Source organism: Micrasema longulum, unplaced genomic scaffold (assembly GCF_059751315.1).
Source record: "Micrasema longulum isolate JH-2025_06_02 unplaced genomic scaffold, ASM5975131v1 h1tg001803l, whole genome shotgun sequence".
In the NCBI taxonomy this organism is placed as follows: domain Eukaryota; kingdom Metazoa; phylum Arthropoda; class Insecta; order Trichoptera; family Brachycentridae; genus Micrasema; species Micrasema longulum.
This window is the reverse complement of record NW_028278977.1, coordinates 17,464-33,545: the sequence shown is the minus strand read 5'-3', so window position 1 is coordinate 33,545 and position 16,082 is coordinate 17,464. Positions and strand designations below refer to the sequence as shown.

General features: G+C 31.4%; 1 protein-coding gene across 1 annotated transcript in view; it reads right to left on the bottom strand.

The window, feature by feature from the left end:
* Positions 1–1,176: 1,176 nt before the first annotated feature.
* Positions 1,177–16,082, bottom strand: part of LOC148273920 (cell adhesion molecule Dscam1-like) — a gene marked incomplete at its 5' end in the record, with an annotated part of 32,136 nt that continues 17,230 nt past the window's right edge. The window contains 10 exons of the mRNA XM_088237916.1: positions 1,177–1,268; positions 2,845–3,054; positions 4,461–4,661; positions 6,946–7,103; positions 7,984–8,140; positions 9,435–9,722; positions 11,200–11,385; positions 12,239–12,427; positions 13,603–13,782; positions 15,106–15,314. Of these exons, the coding sequence (XP_088094042.1) occupies positions 1,177–1,268; positions 2,845–3,054; positions 4,461–4,661; positions 6,946–7,103; positions 7,984–8,140; positions 9,435–9,722; positions 11,200–11,385; positions 12,239–12,427; positions 13,603–13,782; positions 15,106–15,314 (1,870 nt within the window). The remainder of the gene's footprint in view (positions 1,269–2,844; positions 3,055–4,460; positions 4,662–6,945; positions 7,104–7,983; positions 8,141–9,434; positions 9,723–11,199; positions 11,386–12,238; positions 12,428–13,602; positions 13,783–15,105; positions 15,315–16,082) is intronic.

The window sequence follows — 16,082 nt, the reverse complement described above, 5'->3', positions numbered from 1 at the left end:
AAGTCGTATTTTTTAAAAATCTACCCGATGTATCCGTACCCGACGATAAAAAAATATCTCCGTTTGAGGTTAGTGTGGATTAACACATTTTTGCCTAACACCATCCAAATAAGCTAAAAATATGAATTACATTTCCAAAGTATATATAAAAATTCGAATGCTTAAAATAGAGCCTCAGTTTTGCAAAAAAAATGTTTAAACATAAGAAAGTATAGTTAAACATTTTATTTAAACAAATAAAAATAATAAAAAAACTGCGGGTATATAGGTGGATTATTTTTTTGTTGGATTATAGAAAATTTAAAAATAAGTACCGTGCGCGCGAATGTTTAATTAGCCAATGTAAAGGTATCAGTGTCTGTCGTTGAACCAAGTAAACATGCAAGTTTTGCTTGCGAGGGCACGCACATTTGAATGATTTAATGGAAAATCGTCTGTTACGCAAAACACGAACAAAGATTTAAATATACTGTTATGCATCATGAATACATAAAAAATGAGAATTATTTCAACTTCGTATATTTTGTAACTATTATTTTTTTTGGATTAATAAAACAAAAATCTAGGTCTTAAGGAATATAAGATTTTCCCCATTTAGCATTTAGCATATTGCGTATTTTTTGTATAATAAACTTTAAATACTAGTGTCATTTTATGTAATTATTTTGTAAAAAAGTAAATTTATTTTGTTTCGATTTTGAGATTGACTTTTTCAAAGCATCAGGCCACGAGATCTGATTACATGAACCCGAATATAATCCCCGTTAAGCCCCATCACCCACCGTTTTTAGGGAATACCCCTTATTTGTATCAATTTTTTGATAGTGATAGGTTTTGTCTTAAAAAAATATATTTAAAAAAAATAGTTAACCTAAAAAAAAAACGCAAATTTCATAGAAATATTAAAGATTTGGTATATTTATATAAAATTAATATTAACCTTATCAACCTTATCGACAAACATTAATAATATAAGAGCATTTCAACTGTTTACAAAAATTAGGCACTTACCTTATATCAAATATTAATTTGAAAAGAACAATAATCAACAAAAGCTACAGACTGTTCAAAAATTTATTCAATAAAAAATACGTTTTTGAAAAAATATGACACATGTAACTAGTAATAATTATACAAAAGTAATAATAATATAATCGTGGAAAGACGGGAGTGTTGTCAAGTTATGGAAGGTGTTGACCTCGCTCTTTCATGACATTGGTCGTAGGGAGTCAGAAAAGTTGATGCATGCCACGGATTGAAGAACCTTACTTGATGTCAAAAATAAAATATAAAAAAATAAGGAATAATTAAAAAAAAATATATTTATAGATGACAACCATGAAGTTTCGCATAAATAAATAGTCTATGTTTTTATGAATGTATGTTTGTGTATGCGCATGAGTGTATGTACGTGTGTGTGTATGTACACGTGTATGTATGTGTATATTTATATATATGTGTGTTTATATGTGTATGTCAGTATGTATATGAATCAAAATGTGTATTCGAATAAGTTTATATTTTGTTTGTCTGTGCTCTATATTAATTTGTTAACTATTATAATATATTAAAATGTAATTGCCTAGCTTGGAGCGGGGTATGTACCCTTTTTAGCTGGGCAAAGTGAACATGGAATTGTATTTTGATAAAGAGTGTGAATAAATAAATAAATAAATAAGAAATAATTTATCGTATCGATAAACATCAGTAGATAACTCTACGACCGTCATGTCAGTCACTATGTAATCGAATGGTATCTATATTTTGATCCATTACGTTCCAAGTATGTGTTTTTTTTAATTATACGGCTCCACGGGTTTGCGAGTGATTTTGCCTCTGACAAATAAGAATAACAAAATAAAAAAATATTCACGTGAAGGAAATGACAAAACTCAAACTGTAAAAAACAGTTAAATGTTTTAAATCAATTTGTGAGAATAAAATATAACGGTCAAAATATAACATAAACATAACATAAAATTATCGGCTTTCAGTGGCGACGGACATTTAATTAGTCAACAATATTTTGAGCTTGTCCAAATTTTTGTAGACAAGGACTGGATTCAACTCCCTGGGGAGCTGTTTATATTAACATATTACAACAGAGATGAAGAACATTTAATAGAAGGTAATATAGAAGTCCAGGCTTATGACCCGTCAATGGCTGGTTTAAGTGGCCACTTTACACACTGTGTAACATTCACCATCCTGCCTATATTTGAACATCTTTATTCCTTCAATTCTTTCATCTGTTGATGTTTGTGAAGTTAAAGAGCTGAAACCTTTATTTATACGGGTGAGATTCATCTAATTGAATTATTTCACCTACATACTAGGCAACGCCTGAAAATATTATTTTTTCAATTTCTATACTTCTTCATGGTTCAGGTAATTTATCGATAATATTTTGTGTTTGTTCAAATAAAGACAGAATGGTGAATGTTACACAGTGTGTAAAGTGGCCACTTAAACCAGCCAATGACAGGTCATAAGCCCTGTAGATGCCTGGACTTCTATATTACCTTATCTTAAATGTTCTTCATCTCTGTTGTAATATGTTAATTTAATTAGTCTTTTTATTTGAATTTCAAAAATTAAATTAAAAGTAAATTGTTGGTAGATAAAGGTAATACAATTTATTGCCTAATCATTTTCCAGATAAATAAAAAACATTATTTATTAGAAAACGCATATATTACTTATTGGATTTAGGCTATTTATTTACAAATGTTTTTTTGATTGGTGTTCATAATTTTTTATTTATATTTGTTTTACTCAAAATATTCCAACCGATATTGCACTACTTTTTCAAATTAATATAAAAAACATTAATTTATTTATTACCTTTGGGGGTATTTATTGGCACTCTATACGAAGGGTTGGAATTGCACTCGGTACACGGGCTTCCGCTCGAGTCCGACTCGGAGTCGTGGGTCACCGGGGGGGGCGGGGCGGGCGAGGGCCGGGGGGTCCGCCCCCTGGACCCGCCCGCTCCCCCCGCTGCCCCTGAACCCCCGGCGGCCATAGTCATGGCTTTGGAGAGGGTGTACTCGTCTATAAGGGAAATGCAAGCGTAAATAATACGGGAGCACACATGAGCCGCAGCAAATTGCGATGCAGTATTTTTTGCACGTAATGGTGTAAATATTGACTTTGTTAACAACGTGTATAAATCAATATATTACAGAGCAGTGAGAACGCACTTGATTAAAATATCAAAGCAAATTTTATATATTTTTATCATAAAGTAATGTTATTCCAATGTTAACATTTATTCATTGGTAAAAAGCAGTTTGAATTCCAGAGACAGTTTTTCAATCCAAATTAATCTGCTGTATTTTTATTTTATCTGGATATTAAACAAGAGACTAAAACAATGTATGTACTACAAGAAAATTATCATTATTTTATTATAAAAAAAGTATTCATGAAAAAAATCTTTTTAATTCCTGTGATATGGTTTTAAAATAAAAACATTGCATTTTTTCACGTTTTATTGATTCAATATGTATAATTCCTTGAAATAAAGACTGAATTTACGCATTTAGCATTTTACAAGTATGAACTTTAATAGAAGCAAGAAAGTGAAACATAATATCTGTACCCCAGAGGCAGACAATGCAAATCCAGAATTTGATGAAATGACATTTCGATTTTCGTATCCGGTTTATTATCATGTCCATTGATTTTGAAAAAATCTAAGTCTTTTAATAAAAGAACCAATGTTTAAATGTACTGAAAATACAAATAAATGCCATAAATGATTAGAAATCACTTAGAGAAAGTAGATTATTTAGGCTCTTGTTGAGCATTTGAGGTTTGGATTTGCATCCGTCTGCCTTTGAAGTACATATATGTTAATGTAATATTTTTTATTTGTGGCATTATTTAATAATATGCATCCGTCAACTTTCTATTTTGTTATATCCCAACTCAACATAGGGCTCATGGATTTATAGAGCTAGGGATACGTTATTATTATTTTTGTAATATGTGTTTTTATAAATGACAAAATTAATTATAAATGATGTCCCAGGTAATTAAAAATTATCATTGTTATAAACTAGATATAATAATATTATCGAATAATTTATTTAATTTCAAAAGCTGAATAAATAAAAAAAAAAATCTACATTTATTCCGTATTTCAGATATTGTCTTACGAAAAATTCGCTTAGTATGAAAATGATTACAAAACAAAATAAATAAAAATAAATGTATTTTTAGCACGCATGATTTTGTTTCCATTATGAGTATATTTCACTGTCTAAATCTTATGTTAAAAATTAACCAAAGAAAGAAAGACTTAAATGATTACGAATTCAAAAAATAATAAAATAAAAAGACTTGTGAAAAAAAAATTGACTTGGTAAACATTCAACAAAAACGATTTTATGTTTGAATATGAAACAAAAATGACTTTTCTAAACTTTTTGAGGTGTTGTTAATGCTTCTCTTGCCTGAACTACTGAACGATCTGTGTTTGGCACTCCTTCTATCCGTGCTCCTCAGCAGGTTAGGGCGGGCAGGGGCTGGCCCTAGGGCTTCCCCCTCCGGGCGGCCGAAGGTCCTGAACTGAACCGAGTAGTCCAGGGTAGCCGCTCCTCCGCTGGGCGGGCCGCCCATACTGAACGTGGCGTATGGACTTATCTCGTACATTTCTAAAAATAACCAAAAATTTATCCAAATCAAGCATTAAATGTTTTTAGCCACTTACCGGCATTTCTATGTCAACCATTTTCAAAACGTACCTAATTACATAAAAATGCAAAAGTTATTAAGCACCTTCACCATAGAAGTACGTGCACAAAAATATAAAGCCATCAACAATGCACGTTGGTGTTGGCTACTAACTTGTTAACTTGGCTACTGGCATGTAAATTTTATATTTTTGTGCAACTACTAGCGTATAGTGGGTTTTGCACTTTGGTGTAATTAGTGTCCTGACGAAGAGATGAGTACGTTTCAAACCCGGTACACATAGGAATGTCATTTAGTAGATACCGCATCAGCTGAATATAATGCTACCTATATATTTGAAGTAGGAATGAAATTGAAAGTTCACTTATCTTTGACCAAGAATATTTTGAGTAAAAAACATCGCGTTAGTTTCGGGAAAAAAAGGTACATACAATTATTTACTAACATTTAGAAAAAAAAATTGATCACTAAGTTTAAAGTCTAATTTGCTAAAATAAAAAAAAAGTTTTAAAAGATATAAAAATAAATTATTACTAACAGGCTATTGCAAATTACTTTACCTAACTAACATAGGTGACTATTTGATTGTATAAATTGCGTTACAGTTTTCCCATAATTATTTAATGTATCGTTAAAAATATCAATATCAGCATTATTTTTGACATTATCCCACAATACAATAGTATAAATCAAGTGGCATTTTAATAAAATAAACATAAAACGTCTTTGTTAATCACTTCATTTGTTTTTGACACCATCGTTAAAACCCAGACAAAAGTGGACTAAAGAAAATATTGTTTTTTTTTCCTTATTATTATTAATTGCTTTTTTAATTTCTTAGATTTCCAAGTTTTCTTATTTAAATGCTTTATTTTTTACATGAAGAACTTTTAATCTTGTATCTTTATTAAAATAATTAATTTTTTGTAACAGATGGTTTGCGAATTCAGAAAAAAAAAATATTACTTAGCACCTTAAGGGTTTTTTTACTCTAATATTGAAGTTTCTTTTAGTTATTCCAATGTTAATGAAATCGCAACCATTACAATTTAATTTGTATATGTCAGATTTATAATACTTAAGGAGTATATCTATATATTCTATCACTTCTTCACAATATTTTAGATTTTCCCACTTCGCCTGTTTATCTGAGAGAGCTCTTCCAACCTTTTTCACAACACGGACTATCTTTTCGTTCTTGTAACGAGAGAACCCTTTTAATATCCTGTTATTACTCTAATTTTCTTGCCTCCTTTTTTACAGTAGTATCCGCTTGATTGTTAAATAATCTACACACAAATGTTAGAGACGCGCCTTCTTTATTTACATTAAATGTCACTATCTAAATATTTGAATTGTTCCTTTATCCTTCTTTTTTCCTTCCTATCCCCTTCCCTCTCTTCATAGTGTTGTGTTATTTTTATATATTCGTAGTATAGTGTTAATGTTATATATATACTCGTATTTAAATTTTGTTGATCTTTGTTTTTGATTTTTGTATAAAATTGTAAGATTCAATATGTCTATGTACTTGTAATTTTCTCAAACTGAACGATTTGGGTAGGTAGGAAGAAATTTCTTTAAGGCAATATGCCCGCCCTTATATGTATATATATATTGTATACATAAATAAATGCTTGTCACAAGAGGCAAAATTGGCAGTTCACAACGGAGTCCTGGTCCCATCCCTGATGTATGGTAGCGAAGTATGGATTGGAAAAACAGGGATGAAAGTAGGCTGAATGCTGTCGAAATGCGATCTCTCAGGTGAATGTGTGGTAAAACTATGTACGATAGATGCACAAATGTTGAGATCCGTACATTATGTAAGGCTGAGACAAGCATTATCGACAAAATCAAGAAAGGAGCTCTGCGCTGGTTTGGACATGTAGGACGAATGGACAGCGAGAGAACGGCTAAGAATATTTACAATGCGAATGTTGATGGATGCAGAAATAGAGGAAGACCGAGAAAGACATGGCATGACCAAATCCAACAAATATTTAAAGATGGACATATCAAAAGTCGGAATAATCGGCGCGCGTGCATGAGAAGATGTATGAATGTAGAGGAAGCGAGATCTGTATGCAAAGATAGAGTGATGTGGCGTTCTATCCTCTCTACCTTCCCTTACGGGGAAACGGCGTGATGGTTTGTTTTTTTTGTTTTTTTTTGTTGTTTTAAATAAATAAAATAAAACACTTAATATTGCATTCACCATTCTGCATTTGTTTGTTTATTTACCTGATTGCTGATCGTTTTTTCCATTAAGATGTTTGATTGGAGATGAAGTGTAAACTTGTTGACAGTTCCTTCTGTTGTCTTGATGTTCTACTGATTTCTCATCTTCAGATATATCACCTCTACTATATCCCTTAAAGAAACAACTTGAGAACGAAGATCTGCAAGAAAATGTTCATTTTAAAAAAGTAAATACATTTTTTTTAATGCAGCAATTCACACATACAATACAAAAATATCATCACTTTCCGCGCCTAATGGTAGATCAGGCACTGCATTAGTACATTAACTTTAATCGAATAGTATTTTTTGTTAGACAAAAATAAGATGCATTCAGGTGTCAGCCAAAGAAATATGATATTCTTGTGTTTAACACTTAAAGTAATAACATGCCACTGGCTAACAGAGTCGCCCATATAGACAAAAACCATTCTATGATTATTAACCTAAAAGTTAGCTACTGTTTACATCAATATACAGGCCATAGATACTCGATATCCAGAATTAAAGCTCAGTTGTTAAACTAAAAAAAACATGCCGAAAATTTAGAACGCTTTCATTATATTCAATGGTGCTAAAGGGCTTAAATTAAGCGAATTGAAACATGTGAAGCATGTCGGAAATCAAACCTGAGACCTTTTGCATGATAGGCAAACGCGTTAGACTTTTGAAAATGAGGTGAACATTACAGAAAAAAACTGTTGTACATAAAAAAAGTACATATTTAAATAACGAAGTCTTGAGAAAAATATAGGTAACAGCCAAATGCAAATTTGATTTAATTAAAAAAATTATCGCAACAAATACGTATTTTTTTAATAATTAAAATTAAAACATTTTCATTAAAAAAGAAGGAACATATGATACAAAAAAGTTAGATGAAGCAACTGCAACAACTACTTATCATTAAAAATTAATAGCCAAGTTCATGCATTATCAATGTTCTATCAACGAATAATTAATGATCGGGGGAAGGGGGAATCACATTAGATAGTTGATATAAGAGTGTCAAAATGTTTACTTGATTGTTCAATATTATACCTTTTGTTCCTCAAAAGGATGAATAAAATAATAGCTAATGATAAAATTGCGAAACAGGCTAGTCCAGCCATTATTGCACTCAGCTTGCTAAATATTTCAATTGGAGGGTGGTCAGCATCCCAATGGGGAGGAAATACAGCTGGTGATGCTATTCGACCTGCAAAAAATAAGTAAATAAAACTGCTTAAAAGACACGAAAACGTTGATTGAAAATATGTTTATTAATTCATTTGGTTTTAAATCTTCAGAAAAATTATGCAAACGATTCCAAGTCATGATTACTGATATGAAATGATTTTTTTTTATTTTTAGTTTTAAGCACTTAATCTAAACAATCTTAAATTCTACTTAAGTTTACAAAAGGTATAGTTATGGCATAATCTAGGTGGACATAGCAAGTGTGTCATCGCGAGTCAGGACGCTTCACTTTTTAGTGAAAATCCATTGATTAGATAAGGAATAAAATACATTATGTCGAATTAAAGATAAATGCAATTTAATGAGGGTATTAACTTTGCTCAAAAAAAGTGTTACACTAGTAAGTAATTTTATTTATATATTATTGTATTGTAAATTTATAAGATAAATTAATGAATACAAATGAAATCATGTTTTGAGTTTGTCCAAATTTTTGTAGACAAGGGTTGGATTCAACCCCCTAGGGAGCCATCAATATTAATGTAAAACAACCGAGATGAAGAAATTTTTATAGGAGGAAACATATAGGTCTAGGCATTTACAGGGCTAATGACCTGCCATTGGCTGGTTTAAGTAGCCACTTAACATACTGTGTAACATTCACCTGGCTCAAGAAGAAGTATATACATTGAAAAATATTTTCAGGCGTTGTCTAGTATGTAGGTGAAATAATTCAATCAAATAAATCTCACCAACAACCAATAAAGGTTTCAGTTTTTTAACTTCACACACGTCAACGGATGGAAGACTCGAAGGAATATAAATGTTCAAATATAGGCAGAATGGTGAATGTTACACAGTGTGTAAAGTGGCCACTTAAAATAACCAATGACAGGTCATAAGCCCTGTAGATGCCTAGACTTCTATATTCATTTCTATAAAAAGTTTTTCATCTCTGTTGTATTACATTAACAATTTAAATATTTATATTATATTCTGTTTTAAATATTAATTGATTAAAGCCCTTAGTAGTCTTAAATAATTCCTGTCTGACCTTCATTGTTTTGGAAACGTTTAAAAATGAAAAATGAAATAAAAATTTGAACAATTTTAATCGAGTCCCCTGAAAAATATTTTTGGGGCGCATCAGTCATTTAACCTTTATACCACCGATGTGCGAATTTTTCTTAAAAAACAGTTGTGTTTTAACAAGTGAGAATGTATTTTGTATGTGATCTAATTAAATCTAAAATGACATAAATTGAATTGATTACATAGAAAACAATACTCATAATAAAAACAATTTATCTCACCTCCATCTGGAGTAAGGGTAGAAAAATAAAATTTCCCCGTTGTTGAACCGGCTTCATTCACTGCAGATAATCTTAAGTAATACCAAGTGCTAGGAATTAAGTTTTCTATTACTAATCCCTCCGTTTTAAGGGCAGTTCTCTGAACATTCCAAGCAGTTTCAGTCAGTGGTCTATACTCTACAAGAAACTCTGATATTGGGCATCCACCATTATCCCATGTTAGTAAATTTAGCTTTAAACAGGAACTGTTGGTTGAAATGAGATCTTTCTCATTTGGAACTTTGGAAGCTGAAACAAAAAACATTTTAAGTATTTTAATTTTGTTTTTTTACTACAAATTAATCTTGTTCTAAAAATAACAATGAATTCTTGCATTTCGGAATAGTTTTTGTGATAACCATTAATTAATAAACAAAGTCGCCAATATATTGTTTTTTTATAAGTATGAGATCGGCACGAGATTAATAATACTAAAACATTAATATAAAAGTAATATAGCAAACAATCATCATGTCCTCAATCACACCGGTTGGTGAATATGGCACTGAATTGGTTAAGCAAATGTAGCGTAAATTGGTCACCTGTTACTCAAAGGTATTGGATCAGTTTTACATTTCAGGTGCCAGAAACACTTAAATAAATATTTCAGTGTAAAACCACAGTTAAGATCTCTGTCAAATACCTTATTAATATGAATTGGATTGCAAAATAGCGAAACTGGCAACTCAATTAATATTGTTGAACATTTTAAAAATGTATCGGTACCTCGTGCGTTCAGTGGTTCATAAATACGGAATTCAACCTCTTTTTCAATTGAACTCCGAGGATTCGACACCAAGCCTGACCTCCAATTTGCAGCCCGATAGCAGCCCACTTCATGTAGTAGTAGATACTTAGGCTCATAGATCACCACACTCTACTCACTGTGTCATTTGATCACCACTCACTGTATTGACTTTTTTTCAATGTACGGAGGCTTGTGTTTGAAAAATTAAAAAAAAACCGTAGAAAAAAAGAGAACTGTTTCCATACGATATTAAATACACGATTTTAAAAATAAATTAAAAGATCTTTTTGGGTGATTATGAAGAGTTCTAGACCCACTTGCAAGATGCAGTTCTTCCTTAGCAAGTTTTTGAAAAATAAGGCAATTATAATAAAGTAATAAAAATGATCCAAGTATGCTGACATAAAAGTAATGCAGTGACCTATGCACAACATGGTGCGAATAGGAAAATATTCACAAATATTTAAATTTAAAAGCCATATATAAAAAGTCATAAAAACATTTTTTTTTAAATGTTCAAACCATCTCGCCGTTTCTCCGTAGGGGTGGGCAGAGAAGATAGAACGCCACTTAACTCTGTTTTTGTTTACATACCCTGCTTCCTGTTGATTAATATATTTTATGAAGAGTTTAATGGATTTGTCCTCGTTTTTTTGTATCCATCTGCATTCGCATAGTAAATCTTTTTTTTAAATCAGCCATTGCCCCCCAATTTTTTCTGGGCCTTCTACCGCCCTCCTAAGGGCCTTCAGCGTATGGAAGCTTAACCGGACACTCTAAGAAAGACTGGTCTAGCCAAAATCGCTTTGAGTATAAGATGTGGCGTCCACGTATAGTAAAAAAACAACATTTGAAGAACAAAGTAGTGAAAACACTTAAAGCCAGCAGTGTGACCCTAATTTAGAAGGATACAGTGTTGGACGTTGTATCATTAACATGCATTAAATATAACAAAATTATAAGAGTGAATATTTTTACCCCCTCCTTTAGTCGTTGCTCTTATTCTTTGACTTGGTGGTCCAATGTCAACAGAGTTTTGTGCTTCTAGATACAATAAGTAAGAAGATCCACAGGCGAGTCCTTCTAAAGAATAGCTTTGTGTATCACCAGATAAGGACAAAACTTGCCAGGGCTGTCCTTCTCTGGCATAATGTAAAATAAAATCTGTAAAAAACAAACAAGTGTGCTGTTTTATTGTTAAAAATAAATGGCAGCATCAAGAGTTCATTTCATGAAAAAAACTAGCCAACACTATTCGTAATTCTATGTAGCCGACTAGATTTATTTTATGTTATAAAGTTATTGAGTATTATCATTTGTTTTTTTAATTGCTAGTTTTTATTTGTAAACACAAACTTTGTTTTTACATAAATAAAGCACTAATTAAAAATAATTTTTAACGAAGTAACGTAAATAAAGTGGAATTTTTTCGTAAATAATTTTTGACAAAATGTGTAGCACGTCATATTATTATTTTTAATATTCAACTTGATTTTTTTTCTGTCTTTAATATTTTATGCCTATAAGACCTTGCCATTTTACTGGGATTAAAAATTGGCCGATTGGCGTTTTTAAAAACTAATTTAGAATAAATATTTTAAGTTATTTTTATTTATCAAATAATTTCAATTTTCAAACCCATTCCTAAAAGTTGTAAATTACTCGAACTCTTTGATAAATTCAACTTGTAAATATTTTGTGGTCGTTTAATTACACAAGTATTTTTTATTAAAAACAAGCAACCGTTTTATGTATAATTTATTATTTTAAGTGGTAAAAAAACATTTTGTTGCCTTCTCATACATAACAAAACTATATCTATTGCATAAGTTCAATATTATATTTGTTTAAGTAATATGAAAAAATAATAAATAACCATACAAAAATATATTAACTAATAACTTCAATTATCCTAAACAATAAGGGAGCTATTGATACTTGTTAAAACGGAAATATTTTAAAACATGCACAGCAAGGAAGGAATAATTCTCTAGAGTTACTTGTATAGGGAACTTACTTTGTATAGGGGATCCTCCATCATCTACTGGTGGCCAGTGTAACTTCAGAGTCCCTGATGCAGCTTGCTGCAGCCTGAGTTGAGGAGTTGCCGGAGGTAGGAGAGCCACTAAACCATAAGTGATACTATCCTCTCCAAACAAGTTCTTCGCACTACAAGTGTAATTTCCCGATAAAGTAGCATCCATACCTGGAATAAAAAGATTCATCAATGTTTTGAGTATACAGTCTTGTCACATCCGAAACCACGATGATCAGTACGGGAAAGAAGATATATTTGCATTTAAAAAAAAATATTTAGAACTAACAAATTTTTTAAAAAGAAAATATTAAAAAAACAAATGATTGCGTACTTCTACAGGGGAGAAGCGAGGGGGGCGCCGCCGCGGGGTTGACGGTATATCAGACTCCCCCCTCCTCGTTTCTCCGCTGCAAAAGTAAGCAACCATTTGTTTTTTTTAATATTTTATTTTTGTAAATTTTATTCGCTCTAAAAATTTATTTTAATGTGGCAATATGTCTTCTTGCTCATACTGATCATTGTGGTTTCGGATGTGACAGGGTTTAAAGAACCCCTGTATACAATTATTTGAAACAAATACTGGATTGAACCCCGATTGAAACAAAAGAATGAAAATCAAAAAGTATTTTTAAGTTTTGCCATTGTTTATTGAAGCAATAATAATAAAATGGATGAATTTCACCTCCATTAATGGAAGTTTCAGTACATTTACTTCACAAAGAAGAAATAATGGAAGAAATTCAAATTTTCGAAAGTACTCATAAAGCCTGGGTGTTTTGTGCTGTAATTCACTACTATAATTTGACCTCATGGCTTGTTGTGGTGCCAGTGTTGTTACATTTACATACATTTCACCTACGTACTAGGGAATTGGGACGGGATGTGGTCACGTGGGAAGTGTCGCGGACTCCGGATCAGGAGGTCTGAGATTCGAATCCCGCTCTATCACAGCTTGTTTCTAATTTTCTAACATGTTATTTTTATAATTAAATGGCTGCAAAATTCAAATGTTTGTGTAAATCATAAAAAAACAATAATAAAAAATCAAAATCGATATGTTTCGAAAGAAATAAACAGCATTGATGAAAATGCAAATACATAATATTATGTAGGTGTTAAAGTTAAAAACTAGCAAAATTCACAACTCACCATCCCTAGCCTTAACCACTACACTACGGAGTTTGAAATTATATTCTCTTTTATTTTATTCTATCCATTCTTAAGAATCTTTGTTTTATTTCTTCAAAATTTTTTGTTAATAGCAAGTAAGGAAATATTTTTCATGTTCTTTTGTTTGCAAATTTTTTGTTGTTTTTTCTAATAATTTAACATATGAATCTTACTGTATATATCCAGATGACCCGTTTGCGTAACTTGGTAGTGAGGGCTGTAAGTTACAGGTCTACCCCGGTGCATCCATCTCGTTCTGGGGGACGGGTTGCCTATTGAGAGGCACGAGAGGGAAACACTCGAGCGAAGCGGCAGCCGAAGAGTTTGGCCAAAGGATGCAATGCGGGCGGGCGCTGAAAATCATTAAATAAATATTATAAAATATTTACTACGCGATTAAAAAACGGATGAATTAAGAAAATATAATCATCATCATCAGTGGCGCTACAGTCCGCTGTGGACCCTGACTTCCTCCAGAATCAGTCTCCATTCCTCCTTGTACCCTGCGGTTCTTCTGTAGTTCGTCAGGCCAATTGCTTTAATGTCACTCTCCACATTATCCAGCTATCTTAATTTTGGTCTGCCTCTGCTTTGTCTGCTTTCCGGAGTGGTATAATTTATTTTTTTTGGGGTACGATGATCATTCATTCTGTGCATATGGCCCAACCATTGTAATCGTCTTAGATTAATGGATTGTAAAAATTTAAGTTCGCCAAATAGTGCCTCTGGTTCATAATTAAACCATATCTTCCACACTCCGTTTTGGTTGACAGCACCAAATATCTTCCTTAAAATTGTTCTTTTAAATCCTAACACCATGTTTTCATCTCTTTTGTTTTGGTCATAATTCACCATTCAGCACCATATGCACCAATGACCAGTTTGACGAGATTTTTGTAAAAAATGGTCTTAGTTTTTCTAGAGAGCAATTCGGATCCCAGATGTTTAAACAAGCCATAAGAACATCTTATAAACATATTATAGATCTACATAACTTCTTTTTTATTTGAAAAACCCACCGGGGTTATACAAACAAATTACACGGTGACGTCATTTTACGTCTCGTGTATTCAGTATAGTCATAGTGTCATTTTTAATCTTTTAATTTAGATATAATTTCAAAGTAGTCGGGTAAGTAAGTCATTGTAGTGTTTGAGCCAATTGAATAGTATGTTTGACTGTCCTGCATTTGTTCTTGCTTTTTTAATGTGATAGTATTGTTGTTGTCTGGTATTACATTTGTGTGCGTCAGCGTTTCAGTTACTATTATGGTTCGTTTTGTATGTTTCCTATTATAAAAATAGAAATGTAAAAGGCATAATGAAACTTTCAGCACTCATGTCGCTTTATGTTCTTTATTCCCACAATAAAAAACGTACAGTTATTGCAAGTAAACTTAAATACACTTTGTTATCACATTTGAAAAAAAACGATGTTTGCGACATCTATTTGTAAAGGAAGATGATTATCCTGCGCTGGTTTGAATCTCGGCTGAAATAAAAGGGATGCGATTTCTCTTTAAAGTACTCAATTTCATTCGATCTAGCAGTTTTCAAAAAAGTACCAAAGATGTCAGTAACATTTTCGTTATTGTAAAAACTACAATATTCTCTCTGTATTGTAGTGATCTCTGTATTGTAGTGATCATTTTTTTATTTATATTGCAAATTATTTACCCCTGCTATTAGTTCCTTGTGTGACTATTGACGTTGGTTCCCCTTCTCCTGAGCTGGTAGCCGAAGACACCCAAAATTCATACAATCTGTGTTCAACTAATCCTGTTACTTCTGTTGCAAAATAGCCACCTGGACTTGGCATGCTGGTAACTCCTGAGGACGAACTACTTCCATCAGGAGAAACTGTGATTGTCGAATGCTTACCGACCCTAGAAAAAAAACAAATACTAAATACATTGTATTGTTTTGGATGAACGGATTAAGTTCTCCAAAATAACGTCTATATTTAAGATAAAGATCCATTATTGGATTTTAACGAGGAGTAGGGACCGCTGTATAAGATTGTTTCGGGAATAAATATAAAATATCGATACTATCTTCATTATTATCCTTGTAAGTATATGTGTATATCATCTTTGAATAAACTTAATTGTGATGCATAATTGTTTGTAAATATACATTTTTTCTTTATTATTATGTTTTTATTATATATTTTTAATAACAATTAATGACTGAATTAAAATATAAAATTGCTATAAATTATTAATAACATATTGCCATGTATTATTATATAACTTTTCTGCTTTCCATTTTTTGACATGTATAAATTTTTGTTATTTTTATTTTCCTATTTCTATTTTGTATACTGTTTAATATGTTATTGAATGTTTTTGTTTTATATAAAGAAGAGTCCCAATTTAACACGGAATTTTATAACAAGTCGGGACATAAAAAAAATATACTTGTGCTCTATGATAAAATTGTGTGTTTTGTGCATTAAATAATAAAAAAATATATACATTTATATTACATGATATTTGATTATGATAAAATCATTTTTGTTGAGTACTTGATTTTAACATTTAAGAGATTTTGTAAGGGAAGATTGAATATTAAATTTAATAAAAAATTTACATCGGTAGAATAATTAAAAATTGGCAATATTTTGAGCATGTCTTAATGTTTGTAGTTAAGAC